At 51.6% G+C, this 17,283-nt stretch overlaps 1 protein-coding gene across 1 annotated transcript in view; it reads left to right on the top strand.

The window, feature by feature from the left end:
* Positions 1-273: 273 nt before the first annotated feature.
* Positions 274-17,283, top strand: part of SNRNP200 (small nuclear ribonucleoprotein U5 subunit 200) — a 34,555-nt gene continuing 17,545 nt past the window's right edge. The window contains exons 1-24 of the mRNA XM_044417323.1: positions 274-471; positions 652-815; positions 1,155-1,326; positions 2,181-2,373; positions 2,797-2,852; positions 3,729-3,827; positions 4,113-4,265; positions 4,665-4,764; positions 5,472-5,608; positions 5,961-6,044; positions 6,280-6,453; positions 7,377-7,514; positions 7,684-7,839; positions 8,525-8,695; positions 8,867-9,060; positions 9,609-9,732; positions 10,853-11,002; positions 11,484-11,594; positions 12,724-12,855; positions 13,499-13,687; positions 14,463-14,660; positions 14,782-14,934; positions 15,928-16,008; positions 16,678-16,761. Coding sequence (XP_044273258.1) covers positions 427-471; positions 652-815; positions 1,155-1,326; positions 2,181-2,373; positions 2,797-2,852; positions 3,729-3,827; positions 4,113-4,265; positions 4,665-4,764; positions 5,472-5,608; positions 5,961-6,044; positions 6,280-6,453; positions 7,377-7,514; positions 7,684-7,839; positions 8,525-8,695; positions 8,867-9,060; positions 9,609-9,732; positions 10,853-11,002; positions 11,484-11,594; positions 12,724-12,855; positions 13,499-13,687; positions 14,463-14,660; positions 14,782-14,934; positions 15,928-16,008; positions 16,678-16,761 — 3,258 coding nt within the window. The 5' untranslated portion in view covers positions 274-426. The remainder of the gene's footprint in view (positions 472-651; positions 816-1,154; positions 1,327-2,180; positions 2,374-2,796; positions 2,853-3,728; positions 3,828-4,112; positions 4,266-4,664; positions 4,765-5,471; positions 5,609-5,960; positions 6,045-6,279; positions 6,454-7,376; positions 7,515-7,683; positions 7,840-8,524; positions 8,696-8,866; positions 9,061-9,608; positions 9,733-10,852; positions 11,003-11,483; positions 11,595-12,723; positions 12,856-13,498; positions 13,688-14,462; positions 14,661-14,781; positions 14,935-15,927; positions 16,009-16,677; positions 16,762-17,283) is intronic.

Below are 17,283 nucleotides of genomic sequence, written 5' to 3'. Positions count from 1 at the left end.
ATACATAATTAAACCCTCTTTTCTCGTCCTTTTTAAGACAAAGGGAGCGAATCTGGAATGCCGCAGATTCCCTTCAGCGGTGAGGGCAACAGCCGCTCCTCTCGAACAGCGCGGCGGCGTTCAGGCCCCGCGACGCCGCAAAGGACACGGAAGTCATGTGAGCGGGCAAAAGAGCCGCTCCCCCACGACGGCAGCGCGCCTCGCCCCGGGGATGACTGCAGGGCCTTTGCTGGGCGGAAGTACTTCGCCGTTTCCGGCGCTGGCCCGGAAGCGGAAGTGCGGCGGTCGCTCGGGGCGTGCGGGCGACGTTGCGCGGCGGGAGAAACGGTGGTGAGGCCGCTGAGTGTGGAGGAACGTGGCTAGTCCTTCGGCGGAAGGTCGGGACGGAGGAGGAGGAGAAAGAGAGGAAGCAGCCGCGCCGCCGCCATGGCGGACGTGACCGCCCGGAGCCTGCAGTACGAGTACAAGGCGGTGAGTGCTGGGCCGGGAAGGCTCGGGCGCCGTTGTCGGGCGGGGGCGGGGGCGGGGGGCCTGGGCCTTTCGGCTCAAGCACTCGATAGGCTTCGGGCGGCCCCGGAGTAACAGGCTCTTGGACGACGCTCTCCTCATCCTCTTTTTCACTCCGACCCCCTCGTGTTGCGACTCTTGCAGAACTCGAATCTTGTGCTTCAAGCTGACCGCTCCCTGATTGACAGGACCCGGCGTGATGAACCTACAGGAGAAGTGTTGTCTCTGGTTGGGAAGCTGGAAGGCACCCGGATGGGTGACAAGGCCCAGAGGACCAAGCCGCAGATGCAGGAGGAGAGACGGGCAAAGTGAGCAAAGGGTGTCACCGTGCAATTGAAGTTCAGTCCTCCTGAGATCCGAAACTGATTTTTGGGGCTTCCCCAGATAGCTACAGCCGCGCCCCACAGTCCCAATTTGAGGGTTTGTTTAAAAAAAAAAATCCTATGGCTTTTGTCTTTTGATCTGACCACTTTGCATTCAGCTGCCCCCCTGGACCTGGGGATAGCTGGGATGGGTAATCTGGTTTCATAGTCTTTCTAGTAGAAAAGCTTAGATAAAGAAGCTGAATAGAATCCCAGCATCAGGCAAAAGTGAACCAATGAGAAGTTCTCGTATTTTTACTGATCACGTGATGATCTGCTTTCTAGACGGCGGAAACGTGATGAGGACAGACACGACATCAACAAGATGAAAGGTTACACTCTGCTTTCAGAGGGCATTGATGAGATGGTGGGAATTATCTACAAACCCAAAACCAAAGAGACTCGAGAAACCTACGAAGTTTTGCTAAGCTTCATTCAGGCAGCCCTTGGGGATCAGGTGAGTGAAGGGCATATGTTATAAAGGCATTGAGGTGAGGCACTAGACGAGTATAAGTCCAAAGCCCTTATGCTTGGTCCTTCTGTGCCACATATTAATGAATAACAAGAAAGGGGCAAGTCTGGCCCATTATCCTTTCTGTGGGTGGCTGACACCTCGTTTATTTCACACTGCTTTCTTTGGTGTAGATTTCAAGATCAGATTCAGGTTGCTTGTGTCTGAACTCAGATTTTTGGTTTTCATTGTGACCTGATGATTCTGGTGCATTGCTTAAATCACAAATGCCTATGTTTGTCAAAGAACTATTTTATTTCTGAGAAATGCATTTTGGTGTGTGCGAATGATTCTCCATCTGAAATGGCACTTTTCCTTGCATTGGTTTTACTGCAGAAAAGTAGCAGTGCTTATCGCAGCGTAAGCTGCAAGGTGTCGGGAGGCACGCTCAGAGAACAAGGGAAAAGCGGGACCTGCGTGGAAATGCTGCATGGGGCCCTAAGCCCCTAATAGGAACGTTCCTGTTGGGTTTTCCTGCCAGCCACAGTTGCCACCTGAGTCCTGTCTACTGAAAGGAAGGGACTTGGTCAGGAAGTTTGACAGGCCCCTCTCCTTCCGTTCTCAATTTTCCACCTTACAACCCACATCTTGTGGCCACTGAACTGGCTTAATCTTCACTAAGCTGGTTTTTGTCTTCACCTTCCTATTGTGTAAAAACATATTTGTTGCCTTTCTACAAATCCACATAGCTTCCATTAGTGTGCTGGTGCCTCCTTTTTCCTGAATGGTCCTGTTTTCTATTGGCGCTCATCACCGGAGGCTGTTACTGAGGGGAGTAAGTCAGCTCTTGTTTCCCGCAGCCTCGAGACATTCTCTGTGGAGCTGCAGATGAGGTCCTGGCAGTCCTGAAGAATGAGAAGCTGCGGGATAAGGAGCGGCGGAAAGAAATCGACCTCCTGCTGGGGCAGACTGATGACACGCGTTACCACGTGCTAGTGAATTTGGGCAAGAAGATCACGGACTATGGTGGTGACAAGGAGATCCAGAACATGGGTATGGTTTGCAGCCTTGTCCACAGAACTCTTTGAGTAAAGCAGTTAGCTGTTTACTTCAGTCTCCCCCTTGGCCAGAAGACTTGCTGTACAGAAAAGCACATCCACTGTATACCTTCAGGCTTCCTCTCTTGGCTCTCAGAACAAATCTTGCCCCATTCCCCATGCAGCGATTTGTTGGGATTTTTCTTTAGCTTCTGTTAGGGCCAGCAGTAGTGTCCCCAACTGCTGTGTAGAGTGCAGCTGGAAGGACATGCCAGCTAGCTCGGTCTACACCACCTGCACAGAAGGGTCATGGGCGTAACTGACCCACTCCCACTCAGAACCCCCCCTTGTTCAAATGCATCCTGGCACTCCCATGTGGAATGTGTGTGCCCTTTTCTGCTGCTTAGATGGTACATTTCTGCCTTGTGCTCCATTGCAGATGACAACATCGACGAGACTTATGGGGTGAACGTACAGTTTGAGTCTGATGAAGAGGTGAGTGGACCGGTCCTTTTGGTGTGAGTTGCAGGGAAATCGAGAAAAGAACATGCGCTTTCCAGACAAAAAGGAGATGGCCCTTCTGAGTTAAGCTGTTGCCTGGGAGAAAGAGTGCTCTTGGCAATGTCCACGCAAGCAATTTCATTTCTCCCGCTCTCCCTGCCGCCTCCTGGCTGCCTTTTTGCCTAGTGCCTCTTCTTTCCCAGGTCTTGATTCTGGAGTCTAGCTAGCGTGTTGGGAAACTGTGTGACCGTGCGGGCTGCAAGTAATGAAGGGGCGGGGCGGCAGGAGAGTGAGGGCACCGGCTATTAATGGCATGTGGATGCCATCTCGCTCCCACGGAGTGCAAAGTGCTGCTCGTTGTGGCGCTCCAGTCCTACCCCACCCCAGAGTGTTGTCCTCCCGGCGGCCCTGTGAGGTGCATTGGGCTGTCAGACTGCCTGCCGGCTGGAGGTCACTCTGGCCTCGTCGAGGAGATGAACCTGGGTCTTTTGGCCCTGCTCCATTTTATGGAGTCGTGCTACTTCTTAGCAGCAACTCAGCTGTATGTGTGGCTTGTCGCGTGCGTTGCTAGGTGAGCCCTCTGCCAAGGCCTGGCCTCTCTCCCATTACTGGGTAGGGAAATGACTGGAGGCTACGTGGAAGCTCGGCCTTCCAAGCTTCCTGGGATCTTGGTGAGAGAATAACCAGCCATTCTAATGTGTTCTGCTTGATGATGCAAACCATGTCCGGCTGCATAGAAAGAGGGGACACCCTTTCCTTGCTTTTCGATGATCACTCCCTGTGTCTGGTGTTACGCCCCTAAGAGGAATACGAGGTTGCTGGGGATGCTGTGCTGTGCCTCACTAATCAAGAGCCATCTTGTTCCGGCAGGAAGGGGATGAGGATGTCTATGGTGAGGTACGGGATGAGGCATCTGATGATGACATGGAAGGAGATGAGGCGGTTGTTCGATGCACCCTTTCAGCCAATGTGAGTCCTGCAGAGGGCACGGCGGAGCTTCTGCCATTTGAGGAGGGTGACTGATAGCAGCAGCTTTCAGGAGGGGGAATGGCCAGAGCAATCTGGGAATCTCTCGCCAGTGTTCATATACTGGGGGCGTGTTCTCACCCCCTCAGAAAGGGAATATTGCAGCTCTGTGGAGGGGGATCCCAAGCATCCGGTCAGCTTTTCAGGAGCACACTTGGGTTTTTTGTACATAGGCTTCTGAGTGTTTATGTCCAGGCTCTTGGTGTGAATGACTGTGTTTCTCTTAAGCTCGTGGCGTCCGGTGAGCTGATGAGCTCCAAGAAGAAGGATCTGCACCCCCGAGACATCGACGCCTTCTGGCTGCAGCGGCAGCTGAGCCGCTTCTATGACGACGCCATTGTGTCCCAGAAAAAGGCGGACGAAGTGCTGGAAATCTTAAAGGTGCTTCCCTTGCTGCTGTTCTTCCATGGCTGCCGTGTGGATTCGGCTTGGGCTGACCCTGTCGGCATGGCAAGAAGCCTGTGGTGGCAGATGCTTCTTGCAAGTGGGGAGAGAGCCGCCCCCACCCGTCCGTGTGCAGCACAGGAGGACCTTCCCACTGGTTGCGGCCTCTGAAGGGCCTCGTGCTCAGAGCCTGGTCTGCCTGGTATCTGAGGCTTCCAGGCCGTGGCCCAGCAGAGTCATCCTCCGCCAGGCATTGCTTCTGAGGAGGGTCTGGACTTGTGCTTGCGCTGCTGCATGCCCCTGCCCTTCTGCAACTGGAAACCCCTGGTCCCGAGAAGGAATGCTTCTCAGTGGAGAGCATGCATGACCTCCTTGCCGCCCTCCTTGTCTTTCCAGACAGCCAGTGATGACAGGGAATGCGAAAACCAGCTTGTGCTGCTCTTGGGCTTCAACACCTTCGACTTCATCAAAGTGCTGAGGCAACACAGAATGATGAGTGAGTGTTTGCTATGTGGCTGCTATGCGAGGTTCTCCGGTTACAGCTGTGGCACAACGTGTCCCCTCCCAAATTCTGTGGCACGGACTTGGAGGAGAGGCAGGGGGTTCTCCCATTTCCGCTGGAGTTTGGGGAAGGTATGAGACTGCTTAACATCCATAAACGGCAGAGCAAGGGAGAGCACCCTGCTTCTCTTGTGGAATGCTGTATACCTGCCAAGGGGTTTAAAGGTATATCCACACCTCTGAGCCTGTGAGATATATTACGGGTCGGGCTAAGCAGGATGAAGCCTTGTGGGCTTGCTTGCTGCTTACTAAAGGGTGCCTGTCCAGGACTCAAATCTCACAATGGGCTTAAAACAAAACAAAACAAAAAACCAAGCTTGCCAGGCCCAAAAGCATGCTGGTCCTCAGAGCTGGCTTCAGCCTATGGAGAGGAATGTGTATTTTTGGCAGATGTTTTATGTATTTTTCTGCAACTGCATTTGCAAAAATGTAAGTAAAATAAGAAAGGTCCACATGTCCATGGAACCCACTTGACTTGGGAGAAGCCAGTCCATGGCCAGATCTGTGGTTCTGGATTCTTAGAAATTTCAGCTCACCTGAATCTCCTATGGATTTCTCTGCTGTCTCCAGTGAGCTCTAAATTGTGTGTTGTCTGGTCTTGTGGCTGGTCCCAGTTGCTCCTGTAATGTGCTTTCTCCCCAGTCCTCTATTGTACCCTCCTGGCGAGTGCGCAGAGCGAAGCAGAGAAGGAGAGGATTATGGGAAAGATGGAGGCTGATCCTGAGTTGTCAAAGTTTCTGTATCAGTTACATGAGACGGAAAAGGAGGACTTGATTCGGGTAAGAGTCAGAGGGGAGCCAGGTAAAATTTTTACACAGGGAGGCCTGGGATGTAAACTGTTTCTGCAGCATTGGTTTGGATTGTAACATTCAGGTTCCAGTTGAGCTTAATGATTGCTTTATGAGATAAGCAGGGAGAGGAAGGCTTGCTCAAAGCCCCTCAGTACATTAGAAGACCAGGTAGTGGGGAGAAAAGTCCAGTCCCCTGTTCTTTGGCACTCAAAAAGATGGATGTCGGTGCAGTAAACTGCCCAGCCGGGGGGCATGGGGGCTTCAACGGTGGGTCAGCCCCCTGGGGTTGCTTCTGAGAGGTCAAATCCTCCCTAACATGGTTCTCTCCTCACCACTCCAGGAGGAGCGCTCCCGCAGGGAACGCGTGCGCCAGTCCCGCATGGACACCGACCTGGAAGCCCTGGATCTGGATCAAGGGGGCGAGGTACTTGAACTTCGTCAGAAGTTCTCATGGGTGGCAGTGATTTTGGTGCAGGCACCTGCATGAATGTGTGGAAGCTGCTGTGTGAGAGGTTCCCCACCCAGGTGGCCTACAACCCTCGGCCCCTTTGTGAGTGAAAGACGCAGGGAAAATGCGATCCGGAGTTCTGGACGGCAGCGTCAGCTTCTCCCTTCGCCTGCCCTTATTTCCCCTTTGTCTCGGCGCTCTTCCATTCCAGGCGTTGGCCCCTCGCCAGGTGCTGGACCTGGACGACCTGGTGTTTGCCCAGGGCAGCCACTTCATGGCCAACAAGCGGTGCCAGCTGCCGGACGGCTCTTTCCGCAGGCAGCGCAAGGGCTACGAGGAAGTTCACGTCCCTGCCCTGAAGCCGAAGCCGTTTGGCTCCGAGGAGGTTTGTGGCTGTTCGCTTTGCTTTCTCACTTCTTTTAGTGTTTTGGCTGCTAACTGCTGATCTATTGCCCTGGTGTGCACACTCCATATCTGGGGTTTTGGGAAGGAGAGGGGTCTGAGTACACTAAAATTTCCCTGGGAAATAAGCTGATCCGAACCAGAGCAGCATTGCTTTTCCAGGAAAAGCTCGTTCTTAAAAAGACAGGGTAAACAGGGTATCAGCAGGGCTTCTGTAAGGCCTTTGGAGTGCAGTTATTCAAGAACGGGGGCCACCAACACAGAGCCTTGTCACTAAAGTGTACTTCAGAAATATTGCCAGAGCAAAGCCAACCCAGAAAGCTTCAGGCCGAGCTGTCAATGTACTCTTAACTGCCACTGACCTGACCAGTACAAGGTGCATTAGGGACTCTGGCCTGGCTCTTTTGCTGTGCTTATCAGTTCTGCCTCCACTCTCAGGTGCATTATTTTGCGGTGTGCTTCCTGGGTTGCATTTTTCACCCTTCCTGCAACCTTCCTCTATTTAAAATCTTCTGCAGTTGTGCCTTCAAGCTGCAGACATGACAGTCTCTGCTCTAAAGCTGTTTCAAAGAGGAGAGGAGGATTTGAAACACTTCTGCTCTGGCACGAAGGATTCAGCCTGCTGGGCTTGTTGCAGCTCTTACAGTGACTCTCCTACAATCAGTGGAAGGGATTCTCTGCCTGCAGCAGTATAGTCTAGACAGACGTGACGCAGGAGGAAAAAGGAAGAGGGACCTTGCTTCCCGCGTTCAGCTTCTTGCTGGAATACCACTGGTGGAGGCAGCTGAGAGGAGTCTTTCTGGGGAGAGGGGCAGGGACTCTTCATCAGGACTGGTAAACCGCACGCCCTCTTCTGGTGCCCTCACCCTAAGATCTTGAGTGATCCCCTTTTCCTCTCTTCCTCAGCAACTCGTTCCTGTGGAGAAGCTCCCCAAATACGCCCAGGCTGGGTTTGAGGGATTCAAAACACTGAATCGGATTCAGAGCAAGCTGTACCGTGCTGCTCTCGAGACAGACATGAATCTGCTTCTGTGTGCGCCCACGGTGAGAGCCCCTCCAGACATGCCATGGAGCGGGGATGGCCAGAACCTTCTGCACCTCCGGCCCTTCCCTGTTTGCTCCTGGTCCGGCTTTTTCTGGGGGAGATGCCTGTCTCTGCAGGCTCGTGATGTTGGGGAGAGTGAAGGTTTTCTGCTCTTGCTCTGTACTCCAGGGTGCTGGGAAGACCAATGTGGCTTTGATGTGCATGCTGCGTGAGATCGGAAAGCACATCAGCCTGGATGGCACCATCAGCGTGGATGACTTCAAGATTATCTACATTGCGCCCATGAGATCCTTGGTGCAGGAGATGGTGGGCAGCTTTGGAAAGGTTCGCTGGGAGCATTCTTGGGCTTGCACTGGGTAGAATGAAAGGACAAGGACCAGAGCCTAGCGAGGTGGTGTCCAAAACTTTGAGGAGTTCCCTATCGCTGAGGCGCGTAAAAGCCTGGCAGCGGCTGCACGAAGCGTCAGAATAGAAAGGTCCTGCTCTGACTGGCTTGCAGTCCAAACACGACAGAGCACAGCAACACTGAAGGAAAGTTACAGTTGCTTTATGAAGGACATGGTGGAAAGGCAGCAGATAGTCTCCTGGAGAGGGACAAGCCCTGTGAAAGCAGGGCCTGGCTAGCCAGGGAAAGATCCCTGTTGCCTCATCCCTCCCTCTGCAGGGTGCCAGGAAGGGAGGCCACACCTAGTGAAAACTGGTGGAGCATACCAGCAAACGTAACGGTCCAGGGCCTGCCGCTGCAGACGCACCTAAGTCTCCGAACGAGGCGGCTGCTGCACGTGCACCGTGCAGAGGGAGGCACTGTGGGGCCTGCTCGGCTGCTGCCACTTTCCTGTCCTTGGCCCCATTTGTGATACCATGTGCCACTGACCCACCTTGTGGAGTTGTTGTGAGGCTGATGGCAGTCACGTGTGTGGAATGCTGGAAGGCACCGTAGGCATTCCTGCGGCGGCGGCGGCGGTGGTGAGGATGTTCACTCACTGCTGCGCCCCGCTCTTCCTCACAGCGCCTGGCCACTTACGGCATTACTGTGGCTGAACTGACAGGGGACCACCAGTTGTGCAAGGAAGAAATCAGTGCCACCCAGATCATTGTCTGCACCCCTGAGAAGTGGGACATCATCACCCGGAAGGGCGGGGAGCGCACCTACACCCAGCTGGTGCGCCTCATTATCTTGGTGAGTTGCCCGGAAGCCACTTTCAGGCCACGATGAGGGTGGTCCACATCTTGGTCTCGTTGGGTGGGAGAACAGGCAGACCGCACAGGTGTCCCTGGGCTCCATGGGGTGGGGGAAAGGAAGGCATCCCTCTTGTTCACCTGCGAAGGGAGGTAAACCGTCTTTCCACAGGATGAGATCCACCTTCTGCATGATGACCGGGGGCCTGTTCTGGAAGCACTGGTGGCCAGAGCGATCCGCAACATTGAGATGACCCAGGAAGACGTGCGGCTGGTCGGACTGAGCGCCACCCTTCCCAACTACGAGGATGTGGCCACTTTCCTGCGAGTGGAACCTTCCAAAGGCCTGTTCTACTTTGACAACAGGTGCGCACTGCTGCCTTTCGGGAGTCATTTTGAGAGGCGCCTGGAAACCACAAGAGAACTACTTACGGCATTTGAGAACGACACCGCTCCATCTTCCAGGCAGTGACAACTGCTGATGCATACCAGGAAACCATACCTGGTCCTCACTCCCTGGCAGACAGACTTACATTTTGCTTAACAGGCAGACATCGCAATGCATGTGTATTATGCTCTAAAGCTGGGCCTGAGGGCAGGAAGCAATATGGGACACGTACACCAGAAAATTGGCTGGGGCTGAAAGGGCTCAGAGGCACCTCTGCAGCTACTGATTTGTTTCTTGGGTTCAGCTTTCCTTCCTTCAGCCATGAGGGACAGAATCTTGTCCCTCTTTAAAATGAGATCTGTGGTGATTGAGGTAGTTGTGAATGTGGTGTCTGGATAATGTTTCTGTCAAAAGCAAGAGGGCACGCACAGCATCCGTGGGCCATCAGCATTCCTTCTGTAGCCCTCCTTAAGGACTCTGCCTAGGGAGGTGCTTGTCTTACACAATGCCTGGTCCTTCTTTGTAGCTTTCGCCCAGTGCCCCTGGAACAGACGTACGTGGGAATTACTGAGAAGAAAGCCATTAAGCGGTTCCAGATTATGAATGAAATTGTCTATGAGAAGATTATGGAACATGCTGGGAAGAACCAGGTGATTTTGGTTCCCTTTATTTCCATTTATATCTAGTCGTCTTTGTATTCAGGGGAACTGGAATGGAAGTATTCTCTCTGGGAGCACAACTTCAGACCAGGCGCTTCCATCCGCCTCATTCCCTTCCCTTGTATGGCTAAATAGCTCCAAATGCTTGGAAAGCTTTGGAAAACCTTCATGAGCGTTGCTTTGTTTCTTGATTGCATTCATGTTATCCCCTTTTCCCCTTAGCTTGCAATTTTATTGCTGTATTCATGCCGCTGTCCCATAACAGAAGTTCTTTTGAGCACCTTGCTGACGTGTGTTAACATACTGCAGGGGTGGGGAATCCAGGAATTGCTGGATTTCCGTTCCCAGGTATCTCCAATTTGTCTTGGGAAAGGTGCTTGTTGAGCTGTTTCTTTGGGCCTGGGACCGATTGCTCAGTTGCTAGTTTCCTCTTTGCAGGGAGGGGGTGATTTTAAAGAACTGGCGTGGCAGTGATGATTCCGGAGTGTTTGGAGAAAGAGGGCCATCTAGATCCACTTCACGCAGGGGTTGGGCTCTTCTGTGGCCTTGGTCGACCTGACAGGCGATCTGGTGGGAAGCGGGGAAGAAGCAGGGAGGCCGTCCTGTTGACTGCTCGCTCTTGTGGTGGCTCATGAGCCTTCTGGCCGCAGTATGTTGCCGGATTGGGTGTAGAAGATACCGCAGCACTCTAGCTCTGCTTCCATCTGTAGGGGCAGCTTTGGCACTGGGGGCCTTCTGCTCAACCTCACGAGACTTGTGCTGCAGGGCTGTGCGGGATCCATTTTTTTTCTACTCCTGTATATTGCTGGATGATTTGGAGTGAGAGGCTGCCAAAATGTGGATTGCCCCTGTGTGCAGAATATTTGCATTTTCTTTTACATAATGTTAATCAAGTAGAGAAATGATCCTGCGTACAATATTCTTTGTTTTGGGCACTGGCCAGCTTGACTTGTGTTTTCCAGGAAATACTCTTGTTCTTCCTTTCTTATTATCTGGTTCCTTTCAGTGCCTGTATTGCTCTTTCAAATCCCTCCAACCTCCCCTTTCCAGCCCTGCATCTCTGCTGCATAACCATCATGGAAACCTTTGTTTTCTGATATCCGGACACTAGGTGCTGGTGTTTGTCCACTCCAGGAAGGAGACAGGGAAAACTGCCCGAGCCATCAGGGACATGTGTCTGGAGAAGGACACCCTGGGCCTTTTCCTGAGGGAAGGATCTGCCTCCACTGAGGTCTTGAGGACAGAAGCAGAGCAATGCAAGGTATTTATTTTTGCCTTTCCATAATAGTATTTATGCAGCGGTTTCTCACATTTCAAAACTGGCTCATAATCGATCAGACATCCACAAAAGGCCACAATTTAAATAAGTCGAACAATAAAAGCAAAAACAAAAACATTGGTATGAAGCAACCCAGTGAGTTCATGGAACCCCAGGCCGGCCAAGAAAGCAGTTAATTGTGTTTGGGTTGAAAATGGTATGTGCCCTTTTCTGGAAAACGGTGGCAAAGCTTTCACAGCATGGAGGCTGTTGCGGGGAAAGCCCTGCTCCAACCTGGTCGAGACTAAGCTAGACTCCCCATGGAATGGAATGCAGAGTTCAGCTTCATTAGAGGGTCTTGAATCTTTGCAGTGTAATTCCCTTCCCTGCCCCGAACAGAATTTCAGTTTTCTTCATTTGACTGCAGTAAACCGATCAGCGTTCTCTTAATCGTTTGATGGCAGCGTCGCTTTCTCCTTTGCAGAATTTGGAACTTAAAGACTTGCTGCCCTATGGCTTTGCCATCCACCATGCTGGCATGACCAGGGTGGACCGGACACTGGTGGAAGATCTGTTTGCGGACAAGCATATTCAGGTGGGGCGAAGGGTTCCTGTGCCAGCAGTGTGTGAATGGCCTTTCTGTTTCTGGGTGCACTGGGATACTGGGTGAGCGAACTAGAGCACAGCTAGGGGAAACCTTTGCGCAGTCATCCCCAGCCGCCCTTCCAGTTCCGGCAGTTCTGAAGCCATGCAGTGACCTCCCAATTCAATTTTGTTCAAAGATGGTTAGTGTTGCAAATGGGCTCTTCGGCTTCCTCTGTCAGCACTTCTGCATTGCTTCCTAGGATCAGTGGTACGTAGGCTCACGGCTTAGCTAAGGGAGGCGTTCAACCAGTGGGTGAAGCCCCTGGCCTCGTCCTTCTGACTCCCACACTCACTTCCGACAGTGTCCCATGCAGTACATTCAGTCTTCTGGAACAGCCGCCTGCTCTTGCTAATGCCCTCCCCTCCTGGACGTCCTCTTGAAGGCCTCCTCCTTGAGCACTCCTTTCTCCCAGCTTGTGCTCTCTTCACCAGCCAGGAGCCCTGTTCTTCTGGGAAAAAGACTGGCCAGAATCTCTCACACTTCGCCTCCATTTCTCCAGCCCTGAACCGACCCCTCTCAACTGATGTTTGCCTTTCTGTTTTCCCATTTGCAGGTCTGAAAGAAAATACTATTTTTTCTTGAAGGTTTCAAATGGGAAAAAAGAAATACTTTATTTGAGATGAATGAATGACTTAGTTTTAATTGGTGTCTTAAAGCAATAGTTATAACCAATGCACTCTGTTCTGCATCTAAGATCAGTTTGTCTACAATTTTATGTACAAGTTACCCACAATGTATTTAATGGTCTGCCGAACAGTAGAGCATCTTTGCCATCCCAAAGAGCTTGAAAAGGCATAATCTTTTCCAGACGTTTGCATTTTAGTTTGGTATCGTGCAGCGTGGGGATTATCGCAACAAGTGTGCTCACGAATCATGGTCAGGCTGTTTTGTTCTTCACATGCAGAAATATGTAGGCATAACTGATTGAAAAACATGTGAATTCTCATCCATTTCATTTGCTCGGTGACAGTCTTAGTTTCAATTTTTTTTCCTTCCAATTCTATGTATTGTAAAAATGTCAGTTCCTTTGGGACTGGAAGGTGCATCCCTTCGGGATCTCGGCGTGCTTCTTTTACAGGTCCTGGTTTCAACAGCAACGCTGGCCTGGGGTGTTAACCTCCCTGCTCATACTGTCATCATCAAAGGGACGCAGGTCTACAGCCCAGAGAAGGGCCGCTGGACGGAGCTGGGAGCTCTGGACATCTTGCAGGTAAAGCTTGTGTGGTGTGGACACTCCTTAAACTGTTTGGGGTCAGGGCACATCCTCTCTGTGTGTGCTTCTTTCTGTTTGTCCCTGAGCTGCCAGCCTCTTTTGGTTTGGGGAGCAGACCAGGCTGCCAGGCCCGATGTCATTCAGGGGCGGGACATGATCTGGCCTGGCCCACCTGTCCTGGAGCAATGCATGTTGGGGTGAAAGGTCCTAGCTTCAAGAATGGGTGGATGGGAGCTGAACTAGCAGTGACTGAGCAAGAAAGCAGTGAGGTGGAGCGCTTGTTGGCAGTACTGGCCCAGGGCACAGCTGCTGTGGAAAACACAAACCCTATCCTGGGTATAATTAGGAGAGGGATCGAAAATAAGCCAGCTAAGGTCGTGTTCTTCTCACACGAGTCTTCAGCGAGAGCGGACTTTGCGTACTGCATGCAGTTCTGGTCGCGGCACTGAGCAGGGGCACGATAGGAGCACGGCTGCTAGGAGGGGGCACAGCGTGGCGGCCTCCGTGGGTCACGCTGTACTCCCGGGCCAGGGGGTCCGTGTCCGTGTGCCGGGCGCAGCACACGTCTTGTCAGGAGGCTCGCTTCCTCGTTCTGCTGCACACCCGCTCCTTCGCAGCTCAGGCACTGGATTTGTTTTAGATGCTGGGTCGTGCTGGAAGGCCTCAGTATGACACCAAGGGCGAAGGGATCCTCATCACGTCCCACGGAGAGCTGCAGTATTACCTCTCACTGCTCAACCAGCAGCTTCCCATCGAGAGCCAGATGGTGGCCAAGCTGCCAGACATGCTGAATGCCGAGGTCGTCTTGGGCAATGTTCAGAACGCAAAGGTGAGGAGGGGCCCTGGTCCCCTGCCCACAGCCGCCTTGGGCCCAGGGTTCCTCCTGGGAATACTGGGCACAGATCTCGGAGGCTGGGCGCAGTCTAGAGCGCGAAGGGGAGCAGGGTTCTGTGCCGGAACGTCTTGCTGGGAGACCGTCTGGTATAACCAAGGCAGTGTGCATTCACGCTTGGTCAGCCTGCAGGAACATCTTGGCTTGTATTAATTGTTCCGGCCCTTAATAGAAACTTAGATGCACTTCAGTGCCTTGCATGGTCTCAGGACTTCCTGCTAGGACTCTTTGTATGCTGATTAGTATACATAATCAGCATCAGACTTTTTCTGGCATACAAGTTGGTGTGCTCTGATTTTTTTCTTTTTTTCCAGGGAGCGGGAGGTGGTTCTGTGTGCATAAAGCAAAATGTAGATGGTAGCCCATCTGGTTTTGGAGCCTGACTGGAGCTAGGTTGTGAGATGGGCCTTCTGTGGAAGGTCAGGAAAGACTGGCCTAGTTTATACCAACTGCAGAACTCGGCCCCTGCCACAGTCAGTAAAGGGATGTGGGTTGCATGTTTCCCTCTGCCTCTGTTTTTTATCAAGAACCAGCCAGTCTGTTCTCTGCTTTCTGGAGAGCAGTGCCTTGGCGTGGCTAAGAGCAGTTGCAAGGAGAGCATGGCTGTTGCCCCTTCCCTTTTCCATCAAGTCCAGGAGTTGAGGCCCAGCAGGTATACTTTTGGCAGCATTTTGGCTGGTAGGTCTGATGGTAGGATGTTTGACCACTGCAGGATGCTGTGAACTGGCTTGGCTACACGTACCTCTACATACGGATGCTACGTTCCCCGACCCTATATGGGATCTCCCATGATGACCTGAAAGGAGATCCACTGCTGGACCAGCGGCGGCTGGACTTGGTGCACACTGCAGCGCTGATGCTAGACAAAAACAATTTAGTAAAGTACGACAAGAAGACAGGGAATTTCCAGGTGAGCGGGGCCATTGTGCTCCTTGTCCCACAGGGGTATCGGAACTCCTTTGACCTGGGGGCCAGAGGCAGTTTCAGAGAAGTGCTGGGGAAGTCATTCGCTTCTGCTCCTCCTCCTGCAGGTGACTGAGCTGGGCCGCATTGCCAGCCACTACTACATCACCAATGAAACCATACAGACCTACAATCAGCTGCTGAAGCCCACCTTAAGTGAAATCGAGCTCTTCCGGGTCTTCTCACTATCTTCGGAGTTCAAGAACATCACTGTCCGAGAGGTAGGAATCCAGAGATCTCTTCTGTGATCAAAGTGGGGTGGGGGGTTGACTTGGTGCCTGCAGTCATTTTATTAGCTTCAGGGTGGGCAGTGCAAGACCCAAACATGTTTGAAAGGAACTTTCAGTTTCCTTGGCCTGGGGGCAAAATAGATGACCTGGTTCTTACAAATGTACACACAGACAAAAGAAGGCTTTGGATTGTCAAAGCTGTGTGAAGCAGGGAGCAGGGCTCGTGGTTCTGTCTTCACGTATTGTGATGGTTATGGTTATGTGTTAAATCCTAAAGGGCCAAGTCCCATTTTCAAATCTGGGGCGAACTGTCCTGTTGCTCTGCCCCCCAGAAAACCAAAAGAATGAATTTGTGCTTCTCTAAGAAATTACTTTGTGTCTGTGCAACTTTGGTGTGCTTTTAATCTCTTTCTAGCATGACCCTTCAGTAGTGAGTTGCCCTCCTCTTCCTCCTGCTTCTAACTTGCTTCCAGGAGATGCTGAAAGTGGAAAGGGTGCAGAGGAGGGCAACAGGGATGACATGGGGACTGGAAACAAAGCCCTGGGAGGAGGAGAGGTTGGAAGAGCTGGGCATGTTTAGCCTTGAGAAGAAAAGACTGAGGGGAGATGTGATACCACTTTTCAAGTACTTGAAACACAGAGGAGGGCCAGAATCTCTTCTCAGTCATCCTGGAGTGCAGGATACAGAATAACAGGCTCAAGTTACAAGAAGAACTTCCTGAAAGTTAGATCATTACCGCAGTAGCACCAGTGACTAGGGAGGAGATGGGCTGTCCCACACCAGAGGAATTCAAGATGCAACTGGACAGCCCTCTGAGAGGGATGGTTTAGCCCTGCACTGAGCAGGGGATTGGACCCAATGGCCCTCTAGCCCCTTCTAACTCTATAATTATTATTCTATAATTTTGTGATTAGATTTTGTGGGCTAGAGTGATGGCTTTTTTTATATTCCCTTCCTACTTTTTTGGTTTTTGTTGTTTTCAGGAAGAGAAACTAGAACTGCAGAAGCTGCTTGAGAGGGTTCCCATCCCAGTGAAAGAGAGCATAGAGGAACCAAGCGCTAAAGTAAGTTTGCTTTGTATAGGAGGGAGCTTACCTCCACAGCAGTGCTAGTTCTTGACATACAGATGCTCCCCTGCCTACAGCACCCCACGCACCGAGAAAGCCTTAGTGTTCTTGGTCAAGGTGCGGGAACTGCAGGGACTGTGTTATCCCCAGCCATAATTGACTGGTTCCCTACCTGGAAAACAAGTTTCTGACCACAGCCACCATCCTTTTATTGAAATGACTGGCGATCAAGCAGTGACTACCTGAAATGTACAGTTACTCCCACTTGCTGATTGTGTGAAAGTCTTGTCCAGATCCTGGCGTTGCTACACCATTTACAGCATTTTGAATTGATTGGTACACTCTGTTAGTATAGTGTGTTCCCTTTTTGCTCGTACTGTGTTTTCATTTTTACTGTGTGTTGTATGACAACTTTGCTGACCCTCCTTCCTCCTCCTTTTTGATATTTATCCACTCTCTGCAAGGACGCAGGGGAAATTCTCCCTTTAAAAATGTTTAATAATAAAGGCCACTTCTAATTGCTATTAGGTGCTCTGACTGCAAAAACAAGCTTGCAAAAACTAGAAGGATGGGAAATAAACAGTTATTTCCTTCTCTACCAACCGCAGGAAGAAGGAGCTTGCTCTCTGCCAGATGGTAAATGTTTTGTCTTCTGCATCTCTTTAGATCAATGTTCTCCTCCAGGCCTTCATCTCACAGCTGAAGCTGGAAGGCTTTGCTCTCATGGCAGACATGGTGTATGTCACTCAGGTGAGCCACAGTTCTGAGAGCCTTTGGTGTTGGCACGCATGTATCCATGGGCATCCTTGTGTGTCATTACCTTGTGAGTACAAAACCGTCATGAACCTTAGCACCTCTGGTGAAAGCCCCAGTTTCAGTAAGGGCACATTCCCATGCATACCCAGAAACAGACAGACAAATGTGCTGCAACTCCCTGCATTCCCCAGACAGCCTTGGTGGCCAGGGAACACTGGGAGTTGTGGGGCTTTTTTCTGTTGGTCCATAAACTGCTGTAGGACTTCTCTCATTGTTCCTGAATGAACTGGGGCATTTACTTCCCTGTCTTCAAAGGCCCAGGTAGCTTATTGGGTAGTAAAGCCCACGCTTTGCAAAAGATCTTGTGCGTGGGGGTTGGAAAGGGCCCTGGAAAGATGCTTCCGGTCTGGATCAAACTGTCCACTGGCTGAATGGATCAGTGGTTTATGGTTGCCTCTTTCCTTTGTCAAAGTGTCCTTTGTGGGTAACGCCAGAGAACATGGCTCCATTGTCTCG

Source organism: Varanus komodoensis, unplaced genomic scaffold (genome assembly GCF_004798865.1).
Source record: "Varanus komodoensis strain SLA01 unplaced genomic scaffold, ASM479886v1 scaffold88, whole genome shotgun sequence".
Classification (NCBI taxonomy): Eukaryota; Metazoa; Chordata; class Lepidosauria; order Squamata; family Varanidae; genus Varanus; species Varanus komodoensis.
Note: the sequence above shows the minus strand (reverse complement) of the source record. Positions and strands in the feature narration are given on the sequence as shown.